The sequence below is a fragment of the Pseudopipra pipra genome, chromosome 1, assembly GCF_036250125.1.
Source record: "Pseudopipra pipra isolate bDixPip1 chromosome 1, bDixPip1.hap1, whole genome shotgun sequence".
In the NCBI taxonomy this organism is placed as follows: domain Eukaryota; kingdom Metazoa; phylum Chordata; class Aves; order Passeriformes; family Pipridae; genus Pseudopipra; species Pseudopipra pipra.
The window spans coordinates 21568488-21596456 of NC_087549.1; the positions used below are offsets into that span (position 1 = coordinate 21568488).

Here is a 27969-nt window from a genome sequence, read left to right on the forward strand (position 1 = left end):
CACAGTTTTGTGTTTGCTGAACAGATTTAAGTACCAGCCTGTAGCAGATACAGTTTGGGCAGGTTTTTTGAAAAAGTGAGCCCATTTGTTTTTTTTTTTTTCTTTTTTTTGTCCTTAAATTATCATTTCCTTCCTTTAACCTAAGTTCCCATGAGCTGATGCTTTGCATATTGCCTAGTGCTTCTAGTCAAGCACTGCTATAATTTTAGATTGGATATTGGTCAGTTTTTTCAAAAGTGTCCAGAGATGGGCATCTGGCACAGAAGTCCCCTGGCCAAGACTCAATGTCATCACTTCTGCTTATCATCAGAAGGTTCCCTTTGTAGTCAGAGAGAGAAATACCCACTTCTGGACACATTTCTTCTAATTCTGAAGGTAACATCTAAAACCAGTTTGGATGGATCATTCCTAAGATGGCTATTTCTTCTCACTGACTACAAAAGGACTGCAGGTAATCGATATTCTCATGCTGTGGGTGCCTGCAGTCAAGTCACTTCTGAGTTAGTTGTCTAGAGCAGTTGTCTCAAAACTTTTTTGATCATGCAACTCATCAGTAAAAAATTTTCGAGCATGGACCCTCAATATATGTATATTTAATTTTTTATACATTATACACATGTGCTACTGAAGTTATAATCTTTTCTTCCTGCCCCTTAACAAATGATCAAACACCTCCTGGCTGCACACACCCCACTGTGGAAACTACTGGTCTTGAGATACTCTCTAACATGGGAAATGGTAGGAATCACCAGATAACAGGTCACTGGCTAGGATGAGGTCCTGGACAGGGACACTGAATTGCCTCTGGGATTTCCTGCCTCTCTGTTAATCACAGACAAGTCCCTTCTTAAGTGTTAGAGCCAGGCAGAAAAATATTAAATTTATGGAGAAATTTTCTTTTGTAAAAATTCATAATGAAGAAAAACATTTGAAAAAGTCTCACAAAAGTGTTTTAGAGCTGGATCCAGATGTAGTAACTCTGTAGTCCAGCAGGCATACCATAGTAAAGATACTTAATGGTACTATAAGCTGAAGGGATCCTAGAACTAATGCAGTCTGGAAATTTTCAGAAAAAAACAACAAATGTGCCATTTACCTTTTCATCAAAATTTATGGTTCTGATTTTTTCAACTATAAGTGATCCAAGTTTCAGAAAGGACAGGCTTCTAAGTAGCTGGTAAGAAACTAAAAGAAGTTTCATTAATTAATATTTCATTAAATATATAGAATATATTCACACAATTGCAGGACAGTTTGTGTTACTTTGAGTTAGTGGGTTACCATTTGTTAGTCTCGCCAGACTAATTGATTATGCCTGTGCTCCTGATCTGTTGAAAGAGAAAAGTGCAGTAAGCCAGGATAAGCCACCACTGTATATGGTTTAACTAACACACTTTAAAATGATATATTGTACTTTTAAAATAAGATGCACATATTTGATCAGTTGTCATAGGTAGATGCCAAGGAGTTACTCCATAAACCACAGTAACTTGGAGCACTTGCATTTGAGTGAACTTATTCATGTTGTGATGAACTAGCAAATGAAGGAATTTCAATAGAACTTAGGGCTGTAAGGGTCTCAAAAGATTTCTGAAAGGAGAACATCTGTTCTTAAATCAGTCAAATGCTTTTGAAAGTTTTACTCATAGATTAATACTTTGAAAAAAACAGTTATTAACTGAATGGAAAAGTGAAACAGATTTGCCTGAATTTAATGTTTCATATTTCCTGCTTCAAATACAGTGAATGTCCTAATTAAAATGCTCACAAAACTTCAGCTAATAAGATACAATCAGAAAACAGTTATATAAATTAAACTGAAATTGTAGGTATGTCAATTATTCTGTCCTCTGATTTAAAGAACAAAACCATTCTATGAAAACAAACTTAAATTTATAGTGTACACTCAAATGCTATGAAAAATATATAGAGTGAGGATTGCAGATAGAGATTGTCACTGTCTATGAATAATTAAATAAGTAGTAGAATCAGTAATTTTTGAAAAAGCATCCCACAAAAAGCTCTAGAAACAAATTTTATCATAAATTGGTTTTGTCTGCTTGACTGCAGACTGACTTAAACTCTAGCATTTCACACAGGGTAGGAAGAGAGTGATTTTTGGGGCTGATGTTCCCAGGTGTCATCCATGCTCCTTTCTCAGGCAATATGACAAGGGGGCAGAACAGGAGGCGTCAACTTGTCTTTCAGTGGCTCACAGCCTCAGTAGTGATTCAAATTCTCATGTGTTTAATTTTTCGTTCTCTCTGTGAGCTCTGCATTATGGCTCTGGTTCACAGTTCCTGCTGGATTTAGCAGTGGCATATTGAGGAGGGTACTCCTTTTGGGGTACCCCAAAAATGACCCTAAATGAGATCCCCAAGATGTATGTTTGATCTGCCTGTTCAGCAAGTGCCATGGTCTCACCAGATGGTACTTAGCAAAGAAAAAATGACATAAAATTTCAGCCCAATCTGACCTGGTATTTAGGTCTTGATTACTTTGGTGGCTTGTGGTTAAACAAATAACTCCCTAGAATGTTGATGATATTTACTCAATACCGAAATAACATTCTGTTTAAATTTGTTTGTAGCATGGATCTCATGTGTTGGCTTGATATTGAAGAGTTCAGAAAGATGCTCCACAAGGATAAAGAAAAAAGTGAAGAAAAGTCTAAGGACATTGAAAGCAAGTACCTTAACGACGAGTACTTCTTTGGACCCAACAGCCCAGCTACCAGAGAGCAACAAGAAAAGGTACCAGTTACAAAACCATTTATAAAGAACAATCACACTGAATGTCACTGAGATAAAAGTCCACAAGAGGGTTTGATTCAGCTTTTCCCCAAGCTATCTCCTCAAATCTTGCCTATATTTTTGGCCAGAAGTCTCGTTCTGTTCTGGTTCTGGGGGTCCCTTCCTTCCTGTTTGAATTCTTCCTCCCTGCTCCTTATAGAACATCTCTCTTAAACCCTGATCTGAGGACACAGCCAGAGCATGCACAACACAGCTCAGAAAAAGTGTAAAAATGGCTTTCAGGCACAGTGACTTGTTCCAGCTTTCTATTTAGTATGTCAGTAAAGCCACAGACAGTAAGTCTGAGCTGTGGTACTCTGATATATCTTGATACTTAGGCAATTTACTTGGTCAAGCTGGGGTATTATTTCCCAGAGTCTGTGTCCTATTATAGATAGGGACAAATGTAATCTGTTCCCTTTTATGAAAAGTACATGTGAGCCTTGGGTAAGCATGCATTAAATGCTTTGCTTACAATTAAGCTCATGCTTTGCTAAATCAAGGATGTGGAGAGATAAAGGACTTTTGGTATACACAAAAGTTTATGTCATGTGTTACTGTGTTTGGATTGCTTAGCTAATGCATTCAGGTGGAGGAAGGAGACAAATCCTTCATGATCAACTTTCGGCAGCAGCTCTGCTAGAAGTTCAGCAGTGCGTCCAGAAGAGATTAGAAAAACAATGGCTGCCATTGTTCCTGGCAGATGAACACCGTGGGGTGGAGGGACAAGCAAAGGTAATTTTTTAACAACAGCAACACATCCAGGCATTGTTTTTTGTTTGGCTCATAATTTACCATTGGGATACAAAAGTTCAGAGGAAAAGCAGCCCACAACTCTCTTTCAGTTTACACTGAAAGAGGTGCTGTAGCATGTACAGGTTGAAACATTCAGCTTGATAATTGTGAAGGCAGTTGCTCTGAAGGCTTAGTTTAGCTGACAGTATTATTGTTAGATCCTAAATCTGAAGGAGCAGGTATTAGGTCTGCTGCCAGGCAGGCTACCAGGAGAGTCAACTAATCTTTGCTGTAGTGCTACACTCTCCATATGCCATTTTGCCCTACCCATACAGTTGCACACTGAAGAAATGCTGCTTTGTGTAAAGGATTTGCCCAAGGGCACCAGAACACAAGCAAATGAGTGGGCTTCCCGTGCTGTAATTCTTTCTCTCTCTTATGCTGTCTGCATTCTCCCATCTGGAGCTGCAATGCCTGTAGAAATTACTTCAGGACTTGTGAAATTCTGCTTAGTGGGGAGGTTAACTGCTATAAGCCTTGTTCCAATTGGTTACTTCAGAAAGTTGCCAGAAAACTGGGAGTGAGGAGCCTTTCACTCCTGCTGGCTCATTAGAAAGTTTGAAAATCTGCCTTTTATGAATGCCTCTGTGGCTGTGATCTGTGTAAGGAGATCATCCTGCTGCTGACAGATGCAAAGAGACTTAGTTTTTTGCACTTCCACAACAGCTCTGACATGCGAATGTCATGGCAGAAGGCAACTTCACAGTTCCACCAAGCAGACACATATGCAACTGCACTGATTAATAAAATTTGCTTTCTGTCATCTCTGTAACATCAAGAAGGTTGTCAGAGGTGCTATGAACTGGATCCTTTCCATCGGTTCAGAAGACTAAGGAATGTGAAAAGTATAGGTTCTGATAAGACAAATTGTAATTTTAATAATGATTATGTAACTAAATTAAAATTTTCTCTGCCCTTTTTAACTGAACTCTGCCTCCTTTACAAGTCCTGGTACAAGACTATGCAATAGGGCTAAGCTGCTTCCATGTCTGGAAGCTAACTCAGGCCTCCTTGCACCTGCTGCACTGTGCTGGCAGGCAGATTAGCCCAAGTAGCTTAGAAAATGTTGTATTCAACTCAAATAAACAGTTTACAGGAAATACATACTTCTAATGAGCTTTTAGTCTTTTCCTAACTCCATTTATGTTTTACTGCTCTTTTCTCTTTCTTATTGCAAATTCAGAGGATGAAAAGGTCCTTTGAAGAAAGTATTTTAGAAGAAATGAAACCAGATGACATTCTCTACTTGGCTTCATATTTCACAGTGACCAAATACTGTGGGCATGCTATGTAGTCCTTATTCAGAAAACCTGCCCTTGATTTGAGGTGTATTTTTGCTACAAAGAAGTTGCAGGATCAAGTCTGTATTTCTGATACAGCTGTCCAAAGGAACTAAAAACATTTCATACTGGAAAAAAAAAAACCAACACCAAAATTTGTTACTAACATAAGTGGTCCCTCATGGGTAAAGTAAACCAGTGGAAGTGCATAATTTGACTGCTATTGCTTCTTGTCTTCTCTAACTTCGCAGTCTCATTTATAGCTGAAGAAGGGCTGGCATTCAGTGTGGGTCCACAACTAGTTTCAGACATAAAATCCAAACAAAGACATATAAATTATTCTACCACTGTGGTCTCTATCATTAGAGGGCTGAACAAGAAACAAGAAGAGTTTAAAAATACAGTTATAATCTACTTTTCAATTGTAGATAATGGACATAACTGAAGATCTTTTACGCAAAGACCAGCAGAAGACAACCAGGATATGGAAGGCAAGTGAAATGTACCATATCTCTTGTGTCTGCAGTTTCACCGTCTTTTTCATTTGGACCTTGCACATTCTTCATAATTTCTCTGTTGACAGTGTGAGGCCCAAATGTAATGCTGTCAAAAGCAGACATGATTGTATTGGCTAGGGTGGACTGATTACTCATATTACTCCTGAATTTAGCTCCCTGCTGATGTTCATGGTAAATTTCACTCCCTTCCTGGCTGGAGAGGTCATAATTGATAAAAACATGTCTCTTGTCTTGGGCTTTGGAGCACTCTTAACCCTCCTCAAACTGATATTGTACCTTTAGTTCACATTTATCTGTATTTTGCATGCAGTGGACTTATTGGGACAAGCTGTTCATTCCAGCATCTGGTAGTTTATTTATTATTGCAAGTGGATTACGTGCAGACACAAAAGGGAATGTGAAGTATGCAGTGGAGTGGGCAGGTTTAATCATATCTCACAGTATCTGTTTCATTTAGAATTGTATTTTAATCTCATAGCACTGAGATAATATCAAATTTAAACTTCTTAAACCTTTGTAATAATACATTTCATCAGATGTTTGCCAGTTTTTTCCTCTTGAAGAGCAGTGAACTTTTTGTGATTGCCAACATACAAGTTGTGTACATTTGTTCAGTTGAACTTTTATTGTCTGTTGAAATCAAACTGGAGACCCGGTCACCAATTATCCATGCAAACCATCAGCACAAAAGGGATCCAAAGTGCATATGGGTTCTGTTAACTGAGTTTTCCCTTTGTCTGTTTGTCAGGAAGATGGTTATTTTCCATGTTCTGCTTCAAGGTTGTTGACCCATAAAATAAGCAGTTTGTATATTGGTATAGGGATGGAAGCAATGTTTTGTTCTTCCTTTCATGAATATGACCCAGAAATAATTTTTCCCAAAAGTTGTCTAACTCCTGGTCACAGGGGATAGAACGTAGTAGGAGAATCAGACAAGGGCTGAGAAGATCCCACCCTACTGCCTAAGTTGAGCTTACTTTATTTTAACCAAAGGACCCTCTGGACAGCCACCACCCTCCCTCTCACAAGGGTAGGCTCTCACCCCAGCAGGCTCTGCGGCAGGACACTAAGCATAACCCCTGTTTAGGAGCAGCTGCAGAAACTCTTTCAGCTTAGGATCAGGTTAGATTTCCAGGACTGTTGGCAACAATTAAAAATGTTTTTGTCCCATGCTGACCATTGAAGAGTACTCCATCCCTCCAGGACTTCAAGAGGTTTAAACCACTGTTAAAAGATGGTTTTCATTCATCCATCTGATAACAAAAGGGGGTTGTTTGGCTTGCTCCTCAGCAACAGTACAAGAACTGTTTGTTCAGGAAGACAGGCCAGCATGAACTTCATTTCAAACAAACTGTCTCTGCATAAGCCATCTTTCTTTCTCCACCCTTTCCTGGCTGCCTACTGTTTTGTGCTTGGCAGCATGAGGATTTCCAAAATGTCTTGATGACTCTAAATTCTGTTTTACTATTGGTAGCTTTATTCCATAGAGAGCAAACTCTCTGGCTTCTGCTGGTGATCATGGCAACACATTTCAAAGCTCATTTTGTTGGTGAGATCCCTGTCAGAAGCATTTTACAACTTTAAGCTATGTGGTTTGTCTGTTCCTTTTTCTTTGTTGTTTGTTTGCACAAAACTCAAACTGTTCTCTAGAAAAGTAGCCTCTTGCCATAATCAATAACAATAGCTGTTTCCATATTTTATAGTATGTAGTCATATGGTCTAAATCATTGTCAGTCATTTCCTCTCCCATCATGTCTTCCAAAAAATGTTCCCTAAACCAAACTGAAAAAAAAAAAAAAGAAAAAAGAAGGAAAGAAAGAAATGAAACCTTGCCACATTTTATTGTATCCATGTCATAAAGTCATAAACTACTGAAAGTTAGGGTCAGTGGAAAGATAAGAATCAGACAGTTTACGCTAACTAATGGCTTTGTTATTGCTTTTTGAAACAAAGTTTATTTGGTGCATTTATTTCTTTTTTTGACAGCATATGGACAATAAGTGTGTTTCTTCATCTAGTGAAATAATTGCTTTCCGCAAAGCACTGTTGGATCCGGTGACAGCAAATCTGTTTCAACGCTTTGTGTCACTGCAAGGAGACCTGCTGGGGAATGGAGTGCTCTTTTGGCAAGAAGTGCAAAAGTATAAGGTATGGTGGTAGAATGGAGCCGGGGGAATAGCAATCAGTTTGTAAGCAAATGCATCCATTCCTGCATATTAGGAGAATTTTAACAAGAATGTCTACAGGCATTCATTCTGTTGTTCATAGTAAAACCTCTTTCACGGTTTAAACCAGTTTTTTTTTTGAAGAAAACCCTCACTTCTTAAGGGTAGCTATGTTTGACTCAAATGTATAATCCCTATATTTCATTATGCTTCTTCAAACTGTAACATTCTTCTGAGTCCCTAAAGGGACACTACCAACTAGCTAATGCCCAGAGTTTGGTATACATCTGTTGAGCAATAGAAAATATGCAAGTGTTAAAATGTTCATTCTGTCTTTATAGCTGCATACAGTTAAATAATGGGATTATTGCTGAATTTGGTAATTCCTCAAAAATCAGAGATAACATTTAAATTCAATCAAATCTATAGATGTAAGGATAGTATCTACCCAAAAAGCCTATATGTGCAATGCAGACCCCAAGTCCCTTGCCCTTTGTAGTGTCACATTTGACTTCAGCTGAGGATGGGACCAAAGCCAAATGTGATGGGGAAGGTCAGCAGGGATTATCTCTCTCCCAGATACATGCACTTTGGTGAAATTGCTGCTGTGTGGGTTGAAAAACAGTGGGAAACCTCTGGAGTGAGCCTTTAAATCACACTGCAGCTTTCTAGTAGCACCCTGGATTGAATTCAGGGACACCACAGATCTTTCACTTTTTCCTCTTTCCTTTTGCCTCTGGGATATTCCTGATGCAAAAGTGCTACCAGAGTGCAGAACCTTTCCTGGGCTCCTGAGCACAGCTTGTGTGCACATGGCAAGCAGGGAGCAAGAGGTTAGCTAACATGCTCAGAAGTTAGGAGGTAAACACAGCTGATGCTGCAGTGGTACTTAGAGATCTTTTGCAGGCATTTAGGTGTATTTTCACTGTTTAATTTTATGAATTTGAATTTTGGATTCTGCTTTAGAAACTGAAGCTCCTCTGTTCCCAGGGTTCCATCTCTCTTCCTCACAAAGGCTCTGATCCCCAAGTAAGGAATCACTAGATGAAATGCTCTCTGGGGGCGCTGCTTTCTTTCTCTTGGTTATAAAGTGACTACCTTACATTTAAAACCTGATATGAAGGCACCTGGTGTTCCATGACATAAATCCTTTCCAAAATATTTGAATTTTTTTCAGATTTGTGACTCTTTTTTGCTACATTATGGAGAACATGGAAACTTTCTGCAAATTAATGTGCAGTGTAGTTTAGACTCTTTTCCCTGTAGATCTGCTCTCTGAAGAAAGCCTTCATTGTTTTTTTGTCCCAACCCCTCTCCTGCATTTATGTTAATTTTATTTGTCTTCTTATCAAGAAAAAGTACAATCTGACCGTATTTCTCCGTGCATGTGATTTGTCATGGTTGGCAGTTGATGCTCTTTATAGAAGCAAAGGGCTGGAGTAGTAGGAGTGTTGTGGGTCAGGCTGAACTGGAGGAATATTGCCAAAGGCGTGGGCAGCACTTTGCACAGTGCATACTTGTATTGTCTGAGCCCTATCGTGCCATCAGTTAAGACAGAATTCCCTTTAGGAGTCAATGCTCCCCGTAACCCATCAGGCTGGCGGCACATCTTGGGACAATCCAAAACCAAGATTTCTTTTTAAACAAATATGAAGAAACATAAATCTGTGGATCATTTCCATCTGTTCCTCTATGCTCTGTCTCATCTCTCTTCATATCATATGGCTTGTTTGTCTTCCCTCTCACTACAGCTCTCTGCCTTCTCTTCTATGCTAGATGAACAAAGGAGTCCATAGTATATACTTAGGATATATTGAATATGTTTTTGTATTGCCTTACTTTCTTTATTATAGCTGTTATCATTCTTTTTTTCCTTTTCAAAACTGAAAAGTATTCATAATAAAACAAGCCAGCTCTTTCACATACCACATTTCTGGTTAAAAGCCCTGTTTTAAATTTCTTTGCAAAGTAAATATCTAGACTCCTATACCAAAACTAAATGCCGATTCTTCATTTAGAGGGCTCTCTTCCTGAACATTCTCTAGAGCACTTATTGTGACTCTATTAGATATAAGTGATAGTCTTCTAGTATTATAGAAATTTCTTGATGTTTATGGATTGAGGGAAAGTTCATGTTTCAAAGTGTTTGGAGGAAGTTCTTTGAATTATTTTTCCTTCATGTCAAAATCCAATGGTAGCATTGTCAGGGCATCAAAACACAGTAATAACAGGTGTTCCATGAGAACAATAGGATCACTTTAAGAAAAGTAGAAAACTCCCAGTATTCCTTTGTGATCTCACTCCTGTAAGTTCAGGTCTGTTTTGTATTCTGTTCTGCACACAGTTATTTCCAACCCTAGGGTTTTGGGAAACTAGAAAATCCTAATGAATGGTGAAACTAGAAGATTTCAATAAATGGAAGATTTTACTGGTAGCTAAAACTGTCCCCCTTGTACCAACATTCCTTGTACCCTCTAAATATTTCCCCTCTTTTGCTGGAGCATTTAGAGCATTTCTTTGTATTTTGGTTACCATGGCTAAGCTAGTCATAGCAGGCTTATTGTGAAAACCAGTGCATTTCACACCTGTAGGTGTGTTTCTCTTTTCAGAAATGCCTCTTATTTGCCAGTAATGCACTTAAAAACTACCCTGTTCCATCTGACCATGCAGGCAGAGATTATTACTTAAAAACCATGATTGCTATACATCTGCATTTGCAAATCAGAACTCCCACTCACGTCTTAACTATGGCTTTGACCATTCACATTTGCTATAAGAATTTTGTCCTACATACTGAAGGAATCTATTGTATAATTTTTTTTATATTTTTGACTATTATTCTTTGATCACTGGGCCTCTCTAAAGGATCTTGTGTCTCTCTCTCCATTGACTGAAAATGCTATTTTTCATCTTTCAGGACTTGTGCCATTCTCATTGTGCTGATGCCATAGTCCAGAAAAAGATCACAGCTATTATCAACTGCTTTATTAATTCTGCCATACCCCCAGCTTTGCAGATTGACATCCCACCTGAACAAGCAAAGAAGATTTTGGAGCGCAGGAAAGAACTAGGACCTTACATTTTCAGAGAGGCACAGGTAAGAAGCTGGGTGAATCTCTGTAATAGGTCTGGCCAGAGCCTGCATGCCTGATTTTAGGAACAGTCTTTGTTGCTTATGTGACAATTAGGATTCAGATATATACTGCTCAAAAAAAATGATCTCTGACAGCTAGCTGATACTGGAAAGGTGTTATCTAGGTCTGTGTTAGGAATTCTGGCAGTAGAAATTAAATCTGTCTGTGTTCTTCATTGCTTGTTCTTTACCACTTGGTTAATGTGAGAGAAGTAATTTGTAGTTAGAAAGTTTGTAGTTTTCATGGTTTATGAAAAATGCAGATGTGAGTAAAGCACAGACAGCTTAACTTGCTGAATGTCTTTCCCTTCTTTATTACAAAAAGTGTGTTTTAAATGGCTGTAGACAATTTTGTCTCTCATCTTTGTACTGTTCAGACTGAATAGCAATTTGTGAACTTTTACTTCAGACTTACTCTTTTCTTGACTCCTTGATACTGCCTTGTCTGTCTTATCTTCTAAGCCCAAGAAAGCTAGTTTTTCTTCTTTTCCTGTAAAATTGACACCAACACCTTTAAACATCAACTGTGAGCCCATAAAGTGTTTGGATGACAAAAGATGAATGTTTTGTCAGAGAAGAGGGTTCACATAGGTTCTGAGGGAAACAGAAGTTTCATTTCAGCCTGTGTAAAACCCCAGTGAACTCCAGAAATGTGGCACAAAACCAAAGGAAGAACTTGGCCAAAAAGCTGTGACTGGAACCTGACAGTGACTCACTTGTCACTTTCAAGTCCATTGAGCCAGAAGCAGTGAGGTGCTGAGCATGCTTGGCAATTTGGAAGCCAAGTTTCTCAATGAGAATTAAACATCTAAATTAATTGAAAAATGTGAGCCTTGATACGTGCAGCAACAGAATTTACTGAGCCCCTCTGTTTGCTTTTCTAAAATTGTTTTCCTTATTCTAGTTCAAAAACGACCCTATGAGAGATTATATCATTTAAAAATTATCCAAGATTTGCTCATAGATCTGTAATGTGGTTTAAGAGTCTTTCCAGAGGCAAAAAAGTATTTCCTTTCTCTTAAGGAGGGAAAAAAAAAAAGCCCTCTCCCTAATGAACTGAATATTTGAAATATTTGAGCAGAACAGTGGTGCAAAAGCAATTCTACTGGTGTATATTTTATCAAGAATACTTGTAAAAAATGATGGATGTTCTCATTAATGCAAACAATTGTTTAGGGAAATATAAAAAAAAGAAAGTGCCTTTTAACTGTGTTTTAGGAAGATTTCTCACCAGTAATAAACATACTGATGAAAAGCATGTGCCGAGCAAATCTGGGCTGAAATGTCAGGACAGAGTACGTGGGAGGAACAAGGCTGTGTGTTCAAAAAGAAATAGTTATTTCATTCGCATGGTAAACTACATTTTATTTTACAGTAAATTGTTTTCTTAATACGGTCAAGATTGACTTTCTTTTCTTCTTGTGCAGATGACTGTTTTTGCTCTTCTGTTTAAATTTTGGCCAGAATTTTGTAAGTTTCAAAGCAATGTGGATAGTGAAAAAATTCTACGTGCCTTGGAGAAAGAAAAGGAAAAAAAGATGCGAAAGAAGGAAAGGATGGCAGCAAAGGTAAGGCTCACAAGGTTTCAGGTGACATCTGACGAACTGCATAAAAACTTCTTCATGAGCAAACGTACATGAATTAAAATATCCCTTTCTCAGCCTGTTCCAAAGCTACCAAATATTTTTTGTTAGATTTCAAACTTCACATGTGACCCAGTCCTAGGATGATTAATTCCCAATCCTGTCGATGCATATACTTAGGTTTAACTTGAAGCAGATGAGTCAATGGAATACTCCTTTCATTAAGAAGAGGGAAAAATGTATTTTAGTCATCTTTTATGCCAAGAGAAGAGCAAAAAAGAAGGCTGAATTAAAAAAAAAAAAAATCTGTGTACAGTGGGTAACTGCAGACCTGTTTGCACTTTCATGATGTATTGTCCTATATTAGAATTTATAGTTCTGGATTACTATTGAAAGCAAAGCAAACCAAACCCAAAATTAATTTCATATCTATTTTTCAGAAGGACCATTTGAAAAGTCTGCACATTATTTTAAAAAATATTTATGCACTGATTATTTTGCATAGGTTTTGCCTTTTCTTGAATCTTTCTCATCTTTGACAGTGAAATTGTTAGACTGTTCACAGTGAGTTTCCAGACAGTTTCAGCACATTAACAGAACTGTGACCTCTACAGTGGAATGCTTGTTTGTAAAATTGTTTTTCTTGGACTTTTTTATTAAAATGTAATGTATTTCTTTTTCTATTGATTATAGGCTTTGAAACAGTTTATTTTTTATGAAATACAATTGTTTGGCCAGCTTTGGGAGGAGAACATTCTTTTAAGGGCAGAGAAATTACTGGACTTGCAAACTATCATAAGTAGCATTAAAAGAGCTTTACATATGTTAAATACCATATACACATGTGTTGTGATGTTACTTATGATGAGAACCACATGAGTACCTGGACAGATAAAGACATATGCCCGTAAGAACATGTATACAGTGTTATCCTCCTTTAGACACGTGAAAGCTGAGGACCAGTGAAACATTACTCAAGGCCACACACCAACGTCAAGGGAAGCCTAAAATCTAAGAACTCATGTTCCTTTCTCCAAAGCATATTGTCTCCATACAGATATGTCTGGCGAGGCCATTGGCAATACTTATACTGCAAGAATGCAATATTTCAAAGTAATGCACTTTTGCGTTTTCACAGACTTATTTTTTCCATCTGTTTGTGGCCTGTCTATAAGTTTTCTGATTAAGATCAAGGAAGTAAAGAGAAAATCTTGGCCAGGAGGGCGAAAGCCTAGCTTTTATGGAGAACAAATGGGAAAGGTGAACTACCCTTCTAGGCTGGGAAACAGAGTAAGAAATTTTAGAAAGTGACAGGCAGAGAATGCAGTTCAGTAAACAGTTTGCAGACTATTCTTCTCATGAAAAAAATGATCAGTAAACCGGTTACCTTTTAAAATTTTTTGAATGAATAGGTGGAACAGATAAATTTTTGAAATGTTTTTGAAACCCTTTCCCCTTTCTGCTATTGTTTAAAGAAATTGCCATTTCCTGTTCTCTTGTTTGAGATTTCTGTCCTCTCAATGACAATGTAACTATTCAAATAATTCAGTATCCCTGAAGGATACTGATAAGGTTCATCTAACATAAGCAATAGCAGTTTCACCAGCAGCTTGTGGAAGGTGATGATGTCTTGGCATTGAAAATAAGGTCTATGCTCTTCTGCCCCACCAGGCTCACGCTGAATGAGAGGAAAGCTCTGGCAAGGGTTAGAAACAACTTTTCGTATATATATTTCCCCTCCACTCCACAAATCAGTTGCTATTTTGGGTTTATGTCAAAATGAACAATCATAGTCCTGGGGGAGGAATTTGCTTTCTTTTTCCTCACAAATGTGTCCCTGGGGTGCTCAGTCTACTTGGGCTCACCTCGGTTTTAGAGCTGAACAGATAAGTTGGACTTTTATGTAGTATAATTGGAAAAATGGTCAGAAAAGGAGCTTTTCAGTGAACAATTATGCATAACTTGGTATTATTTGACTATCTCAATATTTTTTCTGTGTGCCTATTTGTTATTTAGGGGGCAAATTCTATCGAAGGCTTCCTGGCAATGGACTTGTTCCTTTGTTAACTGCTAGAGGCACATGCCACACACTTTAAAATATATATTCGTCACTTTTTGCAGACTGCCTTGATGCCAGTGCTAGTAATTTGTTATATACATAATTGCATTTTACCTCCAAAGTAGATTTTGGATTTTTTTGCTTTCAAGTGCACAAAGCAGTTTTACCTTACGCTATAAATCTGTATTTAGCCTTTCCATACCCTTAGCAAAGAAAGCCATAAACATTATTTTCCTTTTCCATGTTTCTGTCATCTCTCTTTACGCTTCTTAGCAATAAGCTTATTTGTTAGTTAGTGGTGTAATGTCATGGGATATGACATTGCCATAATATTGCCTAATTTATTATGAGAAGACATTATTAAAGACCTCACTTAATTCACCATTTTCATTGAGAAAGCCAACAAACATAAACTGTAGTGCATTAGTGTACATGCTACCTCTGTATTTGCTTTGGCATCCCTGTTTCATCAACTGAGTGTGGCACAGAAGTTACTAAGCCTGTTCCTGGAGAGAAGGTGAACATCACACTGCCTGGCCAGTTCCGTACCCGAAAGTCACTCTTAGAGCTGATGGGTTCATAGGACAATAGGGATGATGAGGAAGGAAAAGGCACTTTATGAGCAAGGAAACAGGATAGTTTGATCCTTTTCCAGATCTTTCAGGGACTTGCTAAGTGACTCTGGGAACAATTTGACCTCTTCCCCCCCCGCCCTTACTTTTTCATTTAACATGGGAGCCTTATATTACTCAGCTCTTGGAGGTGTTATGGGGTTAACTGTGTGAGGTCAAATATGAACATTGATTAACTTTTATAAAGAATTTTGGGATCATCAGACAGAATGTGCAAAGGTGCAGCCTTCATAAAACACAAAAGCAACATGAAAATGATGAATAGTTAATCACTAGAGCATTTTACGAAGTGCTACGATGCCTTGTTCTTCATTGTAAATGTTTTAAATCAGATTGACTGTTTTCCTAACTTGTATACTGTAGTTCATTCGCAGCTACTGGACCAAGATGGAATTAATCACCACAAATCCTACATTCTTCATTTATACATGAGGCCAAATTAGAGGCTCACAATGTCCTCTCTGTCCTTAAAATATGTTCTGTTGCAGATCTGCCCTGTCACTTAGCTATATTTTGGAGCAAGTATTGAATCTGAAAGGAAGATGGTCTGCAGGACTGTAGAGGCCAGGAATCATTGACTAGAACAAAGAAATGCTTTTAAAAAGCATTATCTTCTGCTATTTTTTAATACGCCCAACATGATGTATTATGAAACTGAGCATTACAAAACATTACTGCAAGTGAACCTATCTCATTTCCAATGACAGTTTTTGGTTCCTCAGGCCTTGCTTTTAACTTTAGCACCATAATTATTGTTCACATCTAATTATGAGTTTTTATTATTAGCAGGGTAAAGAAGCACAGAGAAAACTCATCAACTTGACTCAACTGTCAAAGAGGGCCTTGACTCAACTGCAAAAGAGTGGCTTGACTCAGCTGCAAAAGAGTGCCTTGACTCAGCTGGAAAAGAGTGACTTGACTCAGCTGCAGAAGAGTGACTTGACTCAGCTGCAAAAGAGTGACTTGACTCAGCTGCAAAAGAGTTCCTTGACTCAAATGCCAAAGGGTGCTTTGGTAGATACGATTGACATGAAGAGAGGATCAGCACCATCTTTAGATGGATTTGGATGGGAGGTGAATAATACATGTTTCTACGGATATCATTCAAGAGAGATAAAATGACCTTGGGAGAACAAGAAGGGGGAGTTAGGTTTTGAATACTGTTGTCACGTAGTTCTTCAATAACTGTTCATTCTTCCACAATTAGCTTCGCTGTTTTAAGTTTACCTACCTGACAGCTGATTTCTTTTCCTTCTTTCTTGATTTTTTTTAAGATTTAGGTACTGAGTACTATTAATGGCTGACAGCATGTTAAGCTCTTACGGTGTATAGATTAAAAAAGAATCTGTTTGTAAAGATAAATTGAAGAAAAGATAGTTCAGTTCCAGAATAAGAAGCTTTTCATTACTTGTGAAATTCCTGTCCTGAAAGAATTCAGTTTGAGCTAGAGTTCTGTTCTGTTCATATGTCAAAACTGAAGCAGAACTCCTTCAGGAAATCTAGGTATTTGAAAATCTGACAGCAAATACTACTTTAGGACTTCTTCTATGCATCTAACCTATAGTGAAAAGTTAACAGACATTTGATTGGAGAAATAGGAAGAACAGACATGCTACCTGGGGCATATGAAGGGATCATCCATGGCTGAGTTGGCACTGTCATAACATAATGGGGAATCTGTTCAACCACATAATCCCAGCTATGCTATGTGATGCAGGAGTAAATCCCACTTTAGCCACTGCTTGAATTCTACAGAATGCTTCTCGTGGCATTATGTTAGTCATGAGCAGAATATAGAAATGGGCAGTCTGAAATACCCCCAAAATCTGAAGCAAATTGCATAGTTAAGCTTACACCCTTGTCCCTTAAATGGACCTTTTTACTTTTGCTCATACCTATTTTTTTTTATTTTTTTTTGTTGTTTTTAAATTGAGTTGAGCAAGCCAGTATATCCATGGCATACGCTTAAGCCCTCAAGAAGAGGCAAGTAACTACAGAACAAACAATAATCTTTTAAAGGGCAGTTTCTTTTTTCTTCTCTGAGACCCTTTCTGCTATAGGAAGGTGCTAGAAGTTCTACTGAGTTGTGATATGACAAATTGGCCCCAAACTTCTTATGCTGTAAGGAAAAAAATTGGGTCGAATAAAAATACAGTTCCCAACTGTTTTAGGAGAGTGACCTAATATTTACATGTAACCTGAACTGTGGTTGTTGCAATGCAAAGAGCAACATTTGATCCTTAGAAAAAGAAAGGATGATGTCTCCAGTTGATTAGCCTCTAGTGGTAGTAGCATTCTGCTAGAGAAGGCAGGCAGAAAGAACTGAGAGGCTAATGAGACCTTCAATGATTTAAGAAAGGACATGTTCAAAGGATGTGACAGGGAGATAAAATCAAGTCTTCAATAGCACAAATGACAGATATTTTGGGAGGGGAAAGATCTGCTGTATTTAGGTTTAGAAGATGAAAGGAGAGTGAATAAGACAGACCAGGGATGGAGAATAAATGTAAACATTGCATCTGTCAAACTTGCTTAAATCATGGTGTTTTGAGATTTGCTTATTTGGAGCAATACTATTTTTCATATGATTCCAATACTGTAATGAAAAGAATCTTCTTAATAATTGTGGTTATCCAATAACAGGGTTTTAACATAAGTTTTTTGTCTCACTGTTGATATGGGCCAGGAACTACAGTGTCATGTTCTGAAGGCTGATGGTGTTTAATGGTTCTTGCAGGCTTCCTGGTCCTATTCCAAGTACATAGAAGCCTTGGAGCAGGAGAGAATACTCATTAAAAGGGAAGAAGATCTGGAGGAAACCTCATCATCATTCCTTTCAGGTTATTAACCTGTAGTTTATTAGGACAAGCTTATAGCTTAGGTGAAATTCTCTCAGTATAAGGACTTTGCTTACTCTTCTTTTGAGTTTCATACGTAAACCTCTGCCTCTCTTTTGCTGTCCACAGGGGAGTTGCTCTCTGCACCATACTAGTGAGTGATAAGTTTTCTAAGAAAGGGACAGTAAAAGTTGCAAGGTATCAGCATTGCCTTTACTGCAGAGGTCCTACTGAAGAGGGGGATTCAGCCATCCTTCATTTTGCAGAGTGTCGTGGCAATCACACACACATTTCACCTCCCTGGCTTTTTGTGCTTCATCAACTTACATACAAGCAGATACTGAAACTTCTTTCTACCAGTTTGTCAGTATGTTTCTGGGGGATGTGAGAGGCATTGCTTCATCCTGGTTTCTGCCATGAATATCCTCTTAGGTCTTCCCCAAGGATATTATGACCTGTTTGCTTATTAAATTCCTGCATTTATCAGTAGGGCTAGCAATAGCACTATGTAATGTTAAACTCCTTCGGTTTCACATAATTTTAATTATTTTTTTCCATGTGCAGATTCCTTGTCTGTGTCCTCCCTGAAGCCTGAAAGTTCTATGAAAGCTACCATTTCTACAAAGCGTAAACTCTCAAATGTTCCCAAGACACAGGAAGTGAGCACCAGACTGCCAACAAGTGTACTTTGAAATGTGCATTCTTAAAAGCTAGTTTTCCTGCTGTCAGTGCTGATGCTCATTAGTAGCAAGTTATTTCACCCCAAGTCATGTTTAAGTGAAGCTCTACAGCCTCAATGTGAAGACAAGATTATTTTTCATTTCAGCCATGGTTAGCGGACCTGACGTTGACCTGATGGAATTTTTTTGCAAAATGGTAGTGTCTGAAATGAGGCTATCTAAGCTTTCCAGTTTAGGTATTTTAACTAGGAGCATGAGATGACTAGAGAAATCTCAGACCCCATGGAGTTACTGGCAAGAATCTGACACAGAACTAGCAATAGATCATCTCTACCAAAGCCAATTAAATATTAGAATAAGAGAAAGAAGTAGGACAGCAAAGAGATCTGATAAAGACAGAAAAACATATTTTGCTTCAAAGCTTGAATTCCTAGAAGGAATAATATCCCGGAAGTTTTGTTCTGTTTTTTAAGCCTATGCTGAAATTATGTGAACTTAAGAAAATTAATAGAACTTGGACTATTGCTTCCCTTCCTTCTCTGCTCCTCCTTTCTCTTCTAATTATGTACTAAGCACTGCTATTTTAGGCAAATTGGTGTCCTGCCTTCACTAGTCCTCCTGAATTTCCAAATGTCTGAACATAATCTTCCTGTGGCAGCATTTTCTGTATGTGACTTCAGAGAAAACTGCAGCATTCCTTGGTCTTCCCTCACATTCTCCTTCTGCCCTCTTATCATGTCCTCTAGTTGCAGTTAAAGTAATCCAGCTTCACAGGTGTAACTGTATTTTGTATATCTCTGCCTTCTGTACCGCTGTTCTGCCCCCCATGTCATTGTGGGGAGTCCTGGCACAGGGCCTTTGCTCCTGCAAAGGAGGGCCCATACGGCAGCTTCAGTCCTTGCTGCAGACCAGCCCAGATATCCTGTTGTTCCAGACCTGAGAGCTGCGTTCTTGCCAGGCATCAGGCTGTGCTACAGGCTAATGCAATGAGAAATTCAAGGTCCTGAGTGATTTGAGAGGTCTCCCCCACCAGCTTCAGTTGCAGCCCATTCTCTAATGCCGCTGGAAATTTGCCTGCCCTGCTCAGTCCCTCATAATAGCTCAAGTGTTCCTACTGCCTTTGAGTGGTTTCCTCTTCTTCCATCATGACCCTTTGGGCATTTGCCTCAGCTGTGCTACACGAGACCACTGTTGCTCTTGACGGGCAGCTTCCCTCCAGTTTGTTACAGAGGTCACACCTTGTCTGTTGGGGATAAATGGCAAAGTGCTGGCAGGAGGAGGGCTGTGAGCAGAGGCCAGGGCTCCCTGTTTCAGGCACAGCCAGTTCCAATTGGCTCCCGTGGACTTATCATAGGATATGGCTGCTCCCCTCAGCCAAGACCATGGCAACTTGGGGAAATACATTTTAGAAAGAGCAAAGAAATCCAGAGAGGGAAGGATGGAATAAAAAGAGTGATAAACAACAGAGGGAATACCAAGGCCAGAGAAGGAGGCTGGGGAGGAGGTTGAGGAGGAGAAGGTACTCTGTGTTGGAGCAGATATTCCCTCAGTCTGTAGAGGACCCAGGCTGCAGCAGAGGAAAAGAGTGAGAAGGAAGAAGGAGCTTCACAGTGCCTCACCAAAGGGACTGAGGGCAACCTGTGGTGATAGCAAGGAGGGGAGGAGAAGTGCTTGGAGTGAACTTGAACCTGGGAAAGGTGGAGAAAAAGTGTTTTCTCTAAGTGTGTAAATGCTAGTTTCTTCTTCCCCTCCCCACCTGAATCAAAAATGATTTATTCTAATTGGCAATACATTAATTTCCCCAGTTTAAGGTTTTGTTTTGCCTGTAACAGTAATTGGTAATCTATCTTCCTGTCCTCATCTTGACCCAAAACCTTTCTCTTTTCTATTTTTCCTGGTTTTCCCCTCTGTCCGGTTGCGTGGTGGTGGAGGGTGGAAATGAGTGAATGAGCAGCTGGGTGGGAGACTGGCTGCTGGTGAGGGCATGTCCCACCACACCTTGTCTCTCTCTTTTTGATGCATTTATTGAAGAACTGTTCTGATTATTTCAACTGGCTACAACACAGCAATGACATTCTGTTACCTTTTCAGGCACTTTAAATCTCTCTGAGGAAGGGAATGCAGAGACATTCAATGGAGGTGGCCAGGAGACATAAATATAACGTTCATGCAAGGTTTGTTCTTACATTTCCAGAGCAAAGATGATGACTTGGAATATTATTAAGAACCATGGGATAATTATCAAGTGTAGAAAATAAACATCTTCCAATGTGTTCCATACCAACCTGACTGTGATACTGACACCTTGAGGCTCAAATCAGAGTAAGATTCCACTGAAGTATGCAAGGCACACACTACTAGGTAGTCTCAATCTTAAAGATCCTATAATCAAACCCAGTTCTTCAGTACTTGATCTAATGAATAAGTAAAACACTGCATTGAACTGACAACCCTGAAGCAGTGTGTCTTGGCACACTACGCTCTCACTGTGCAATTCATGCAACTTCTGTTCATCAAGGATAACTCCTGAGGTCTGTGAGTTATTATAAAGTCAAACACTGTTGTGGTTTGCTCCCAGTTCAGTCTAATTCCTGGTCCAAAGTACACCTTCTGCCTCATTTCTGAGTTTTGATCTACAGGAAAGGCTTAAAATCTATCAGGACACAGATGGGATTGAGAACTTTTCTAAAATGTCATTCCACCCAAGGCATTACTCACCAGACAGTTGCAGGAGCTCATAGCTCTTGTGTAGCTCTCTCTATTTTTAAAAAGTTTTAAAAAGACTTGGGGCACAGTTGATGTTGGGACTGAGGACAACGGATTAATTGGGGATTAATTAAAAGAGGGCAGGGGCAGAATTAACTGCTAGGCAAGGGGCAGGATGATGATAGACCTCTCCACATTTTTCATACCACTTTAAACACCAGTTGTTGGCTCCACTTTTTCCTGCATGTAAAAGAAAGGCAGGTTGCTGAGTTGCTGAGGACTAGCCCTGAGTTAGGGATGGGACTGTGTTCTGCTGCTTGTTCCAACCTCTTGGACAAGAAGAACAAGCCATGCAGCCCTGTCTCCTTTGTCAGAAGTAAAGGTTCTTCACTTGGAGCTCTTAGACCATGCTGCTAAGAACCGTCCAAGAGTGCTTTCCCCCTCAATGAGGAGTGGCAACTAACGTCAACTAACAGTCTTTTGCTCTTGTCACAATGACCAAAAATTGTAAGGAATTTCTGTTGGGTGTTGCTTCAGACAGGCTGGCAGGGAAGGAAGACACTTTATTTTATGGACATAGCTGCCCTGCACATATATTCTCACAGAAGGAGCAAGGGAGATCACTGTTTCAGTTCCTGCTTCCCCACAGTTCAGAGTTTGCTTCATGCATGCCATGTTTGGGTTGTTTGCTCATCTAACATTACCTGAGGAAGATACCTTGGTTGGAAGCCACAAGAGAGTAAAACATTAAACACTTGTCTCTGTTTTTTATGTTTTCCCAAATTTCACAAATGCAGCAAACTTTAATGCTCAGTACATCTGAGGAGGGTGGAACACAGCATCTTGTAATGAGCACAGCACATGTGGTACTGTGTGGCCTACCACTCATTAATGTGAAAGGCAAAGAAGATTCATGAAATGCCATAAATGCATTGATGTATGTCAGTCTAAAAAGCATGTGGAAGGCAACCTTCTATTGCTGTGGTCAGTACAGTACACGCAACCAAAAGCTGAAATGTGGCAGGCAGTTTCTGTTTTGCTGTATTCTTGCCTTCAAGGCATTTTGAGGCAGTTAAATAATGTGTAGATATTACTTATCTGATGCTGGTAGTTACGATTGAATAACACTTCAATTACTTAAAAAATTAAAAATATTATCCAGATATTTGTCTCCTCATGAATATGTTCCAGCCTTGCCAAATTATTAATAAAAATTTACCAGCAAATTTACCTCAAGCAAAAACTACTGTCCCAGACAGTTATTATGATTTATACCATACATCCCTATCAAACTTAAAAAAAACCCAAAAGAAGTACTTAGTGTACATCAGTGAGTGAGTAGAGTTTTGGCCCTATTCACTCAAAGTTCTGCAAACTGAAGCTTACTCTCAATCCAGTTTGCAGTTCTGTCTCCCTGTTAAGTGAAATACATATGTGTGTACATACACACACACGCACTACCATTTATAGGCCATGTCTTTGGTATGCAGTTAAGAAGGATCACATGTATTAGTAATGCTAGAACTACATGTAATGTAATATCATTATTTCCATTTTATATGTTAATTTTAAAGAAATATTGGGCGATTGGACAGGGAATAAATTAGGAGACAGGGACCCTTTAATTTCAGTGTTACTGAATCCAATCTGATGCAATGGCAGATAATTTGGAACTGCTACTTGGTGATACACCTGAAATGGAATACTGGTGTTAGTCTCATCCTGTGGGACCAATTCCAGCAGAGAGCCTGAGAACTAACCAAATGTTATGATTCTAAATGATGATTCTGTATCACTTCAGAAAACTTGCCTTGCTATTGATTTTGTCTTGTTCTTCACATCTATTCTCCCTCAGATTGCTGATCTACCACCTCTATGAGCTCAGCAGTTTTAAAGGGCTTGAAAAGTTTTTCTCAACAACCCTAGCACCTCTCCCTTTAAACAACTAAAATTTATTCCTTGTTTATTTGAAGTATGTATACTTTGAAACTTTCAGAAGTCTATGTGGAGTTTACTGCTCCAGACAATAAAACCAATCATCTTTTTCAGAAACCTGTAAACACAGAAAAATCTTCTGGGTAGATTTATGCTTTAGTGTCATTCAAAATACACAACCCAATCATACTCATTCAGCCTTGCTTTTGTGGTTTACTCCCAAATAATGCAACATATGAGGACTATTTTGGAATTTTTTTAAGCCATCTTTTAGATTTGTAAGTACTTATATTAAGTACTGTGTACTTCACTTTTCTCCCATCAGATATGGCATATTTAATAATCTTTGAGAGTGCAGTTCTGAAGTTGCTCATTCAAATACTTTTGATATCAACACAAACTGTGATTATGCACTTCAAAAGGGGCTTTATACATTTTGATTTGACATCTCTCCTGCTACTGCATGACACAAAATGTTAGACTGTGAGACAAATTCCTGAAAATACCTAGTGCTGCATTATGTTATTAAGATGCACACTTACAACAGTTTGCAAGAATGGTAGTGGTCATTACCAGGCCATTTAAAAAGGGCAAAATGCTTTTTCATTTGTGTCTGTACTGCCATTGTGTCTGTACTCCTCATGATCCCTTTTGATTGGCTGTTTCTTAAGTACTATTAATGGGGAATGGTCTTAGATGATGAGCTGTGGGTTCATTTGTCTCCTTCAAGGTGTGGAAATCTAGTTTTTAATCATCAGACATTGAGATCAGCAATGGAGAGAGTGGTGCTGTGCAGATACAGTAGTAGACCTGATTCAGCAGACCCAATTTCTGTTACTGATTCTCTTATTATACAGTAACTGGTGGCCAAGGCCAGACTGGTTTGGGCCACACCTTCTACATCTTTTACATGAGAAGAATCATTGTGACTCACTTGCAAATATGTTTGACTTCAAAAAAAAGAGAAACATGCATCAGTGATTTACAGATAAAAGCATCAATGAACTGAGTATTTCCATAGATTTGAGACCCTCAGTTTCCTGCTGTTGAGAGCACTGAAAAATGGCAGGTGTCCCTTCGTTGCTCCTTCGGTGCCTTATCCAGTGTTATGGGGGACATTTTCTATCACTTGCATGCTTGTGAAATGGCCCACCTCAGTCCCACCCAACACTATTGATCCAGTCAAAAATGTTGACTTTGGCCTGTGTGTGTAAAAGGTACTGAAAAGAGACCAAATGTTTCAAAGTTCTGTCCCAAACTTGGAAAAGAAAATCCTTAAATTATTTATGTTTCTAATGTTAAATACTGGGCCAAAGTGATCACTGTAAATCTGTATTTGGCCAATGGAGCTGTAATCCAGCTTGAATTTGACCTATTTAAACTGTCCCACTACATTCAACCGATGATTTTTGTTACTAGAAATGTTTTTAGCCAGCCATTGAGAATCATGAGAATCATACAGCTAAGACGGGGTTAACTGGTATTTTTTCTTAAGCTTATGGAACACTGTTGGTTTTAATATATTCAGTAGTTGCTGTAAAAATGTTATGGAAAGACAGGTTTGAACAAAAATTTTAGATCCGAATGTGTAGTTACAGTTCAAACCTACCTCTAATGGCCTGATTTGGAGCATTCCCAGGATTTCAGAGAGTTATAATTCACATCTGTGTTTCTAACTCCTTCATGCATGATTGTTTGAATGTGCACTTTTGGAACAGGTCCACGTCTAATAGGCTAAATTGTAGTTCCCAAATCAGAAGCCACATGGTATAGCTATATAGTTTTTTATTTTTCCTCTTATAACATAGTCTTCAAATAAGGTTCTGTTAGTCCAGCACATTGGATTAATACAAAACACCAAAGTCTACACTTTTTGCCTACCTGCTAATGAACTCGCACATCTACCAATGATTTAGTAAAGCATTTGTGCAATGGCCACAATGGAGACATTTCTGCCAAGTAATAATTTATCAGAACACTGAAGCGGATTTGAATCATGCAGGACGACTAAGCTGTCCTAGTATGGTAAAGGGTAGTCAAGGTAGACATGAGATTCTCTTGTTTTTAATACTCATTGAGCCAAGCTAATTTATATGTCAAGCACAAGCTGCATTTACTCGGATTTTCCTCTATTTCTCTACTAATTAAAATATTTTAGTTTCGTGGTAACATATGTGAAAGCGTTGACAACAGCATTGCTTATTCCACATGTTAATTATGTATTTGCTCATAGCATGCTGATGAACTGTGTGCATTTCTCACGTTAAGATTTGATTTTATATCAAAGGAAAAATGGAAATGTAGTAAGTGGATTTGTGCTTTTGATTTTAGATATTTCATTTTGCTCTAAACAATCTTGTATGATTCCTCTGTAGCACATGTGTTTGAAAATCTTTTGTTGGCAAGAAGTTAAAGAAGAAAGTAATACTTGCTTCTCAGAATAGGATTTTTGAACAAAGCAAGGCAATTGTGCTATTAATGAGAAAGCTAAATGAAACAAATGACAAGGCAAGCAAAAAAACCACACAGCATCACACTCAAGGAATTCACAGGCACACAATAGCTTATGCAATACTCCTCATCTGACAAAGTCAGTTAATACAGAGATTTCCTTGGAAATATTCATTGCAAAAGGCTGTGGTGCCTATGGTTCAGTAAATGCATTCAACAAGCTTACAGCATTCTTAGTAGTTTTCACCTGTAGGCAGTTCAATGAATTTTATCCCAGCTGCGAGCCCCAAATGATCAGCACTGGGTTTGTAAACCCCAGACCCTGATTGGCTTGGATACCACTCATTCCTGAAAACAGTACTTTGGGAATTGAATCTGTCACATCTCTAGAATAATTTACACCTTTACAGTTTTGTGTGTGCATAAGTGTGTACAGGCATGTAGACATATATATGCACACACAATACAACATATGCGTAAAATTACCTTGTTTGGTAAAATTACCTTGTTTGGTAAACTTCTTTATTGTCATAATCACAAAGGGCTTAAGTTTGATGTATATCATCTTTTTCCTTATACAATATTCCAACCATTTTCTTCTGTGTATTTTTTTAAATGAAGGTCTTTGTTTCATTAAAATGTTTGGGTTTGTACTGACTTGCATTTGAGAAGACAGAGCCATTACACTTGCTTTGTTGAGGAGTATGACTCTTTCCAGAGGGCTACACAGATGCTGGAAAGAGAAATAAATGTGTTTTGGGGGAGTTCTTTTTCTTCTAGAAAGCATATTCAAGGAAAAAAATTAACTTTCCCTGTGTTTTTTCTCACAAATGAGAAAGTAATTTACAGCATGTGTTGGGCCATTCACTAAAGACTACAATAAATGATTTACTATTTTCAAGCTAACGAAGTGAATACTTGATCTATAAAAGGAGAGCGTGTATGATTATGTTCATTTTCCATTTATGACCTTCCAGTTCAAAGATCATCTTAACTTCTGGCTGCCTGATCTCTGTAATTTGCTGAATGTATTGAAACTCGTTCTCTTAATTCATGTCTCCAGAGGTGCTCAGCACCTGGCAGTAGTAGGCCTTCAGAAAGCTGTCCAAAGGACAAAAGCAGTGATTTTTCTTTTTTTTTTGAGTGAAACACCAGGAAAGGATGGCTTTGTCACTGCAGTTCCACATAAAAGTATATTAAAAAATAACATAACAAAAAAAATCAAACCACAGAAATACCTAGTTTTGGTTGGGCTTGTCAGGGTAATGTAGTACTAATGGAAGATTGTGTTACAAGACAATAGTTCTGTTTGGAAACAAACTGCCCAGAGAGCTTTTGGTGTCTTTACTGTCATCAGAGGGGCTCTAAAAACAGATAAGTTATGCACATCTGCCAGGAATGACTAAGTATTTTCGGACCCATATTGGGGAAGGGGAGTCAGTAGATCAACTCTTAAGGGACTTATTTTCTCTGAATCCTTATTCAGGTTGTTCTGAACGCAAAAGCTTAGCCTCTGCTAAGGAATCTTACGAGAGTCAAGGGCCGTGACACTTCATTTGCTCTGCACCCGAAACTCCCACTGAAGCCAATTATTCAATCTAATTTAACAAAGACCACAGCTTCTCTGGCTGTGCAATTGTTGGTAACCATCAACAAACTGATTCATCTACAATTGGGCCAAATGTTACAAAATCTGTTTCTGAGTTCTTGTTTGTACCTCCATCATAAGATTACACCAAAATTAAAGCATGCAGTACTTGAACTAACTTCAAAGGCTTAGCTTGCACTTCTAGCTAGTTCAGCCTTTTTATTGGTTCATGTTTTCCATTTGGCTTCAACATTCTGTTCCTTACTGATGCCCTTCTAGAGTTTCATTTGCAAATATTACGTCCCTGGTTAGTGAGCCATGCTAATTAATACTGTGGTGGAGGCTATGGATTATAGTAATCTCATGCCTCCTGCTTGGAAAAACACTGCAGTTTTTCCAGACGTTTACATGTAATGCCATATTGAATATGGCCAAATTTGTCTCAGAAAAATGTATCCTGAACTCATTTAACCAAAATATATTTAAGTAAGGTTGCTTATGCTGTTATCTATTGCCAGTTTTGTTAATCATGAAGCTCAAAAATTTCAATGCTGTAGAAACCTGAGACCCACAATTTCCTAATTAGATTATTTCAAACAAAACATTAAAGTTAAAATAGGCTCATTTAAGTATACATATTTTTAAAAGTTTATGCCAATAACAAGTTTGTTAAAAAAAAACATGAACAGATGATTTGTCTACTTCTGGAAGCCTCACACCTTTGACTGTGCCTCACCTTTCAAACCTGGGACCACAATCTGACATGGATTTTAGCTCCACTGGGGATTTTGTAGTCAGAGACTGCCTGAATTCTG

The 27969-nt window shown here is 38.5% G+C and overlaps 1 protein-coding gene across 8 annotated transcripts in view; it reads left to right on the forward strand.

Moving 5' to 3' along the window:
* The window catches only part of RGS22 (regulator of G protein signaling 22), a 69983-nt gene extending 43511 nt beyond the window's left edge, over positions 1-26472 (forward strand). For 5 of the 8 annotated variants that reach the window (XM_064647773.1, XM_064647782.1, XM_064647790.1 and 2 more), the window contains 9 exons: positions 2591-2753; positions 3369-3527; positions 5296-5358; positions 7372-7533; positions 10468-10647; positions 12111-12251; positions 15744-16031; positions 17695-17797; positions 18359-19003. In XM_064647773.1, the coding sequence (XP_064503843.1) occupies positions 2591-2753; positions 3369-3527; positions 5296-5358; positions 7372-7533; positions 10468-10647; positions 12111-12251; positions 15744-16031; positions 17695-17797; positions 18359-18486 (1387 nt within the window). In that variant the 3' untranslated portion in view covers positions 18487-19003. Of the gene's footprint in view, positions 1-2590; positions 2754-3368; positions 3528-5295; positions 5359-7371; positions 7534-10467; positions 10648-12110; positions 12252-15743; positions 16032-17694; positions 17798-18358; positions 19004-20565 lie in introns of those variants that run through there. The other 3 variants (XM_064647754.1, XM_064647744.1, XM_064647763.1) reach the window with 3 other exon arrangements.
* The last annotated feature ends 1497 nt before the right edge of the window (positions 26473-27969 follow it).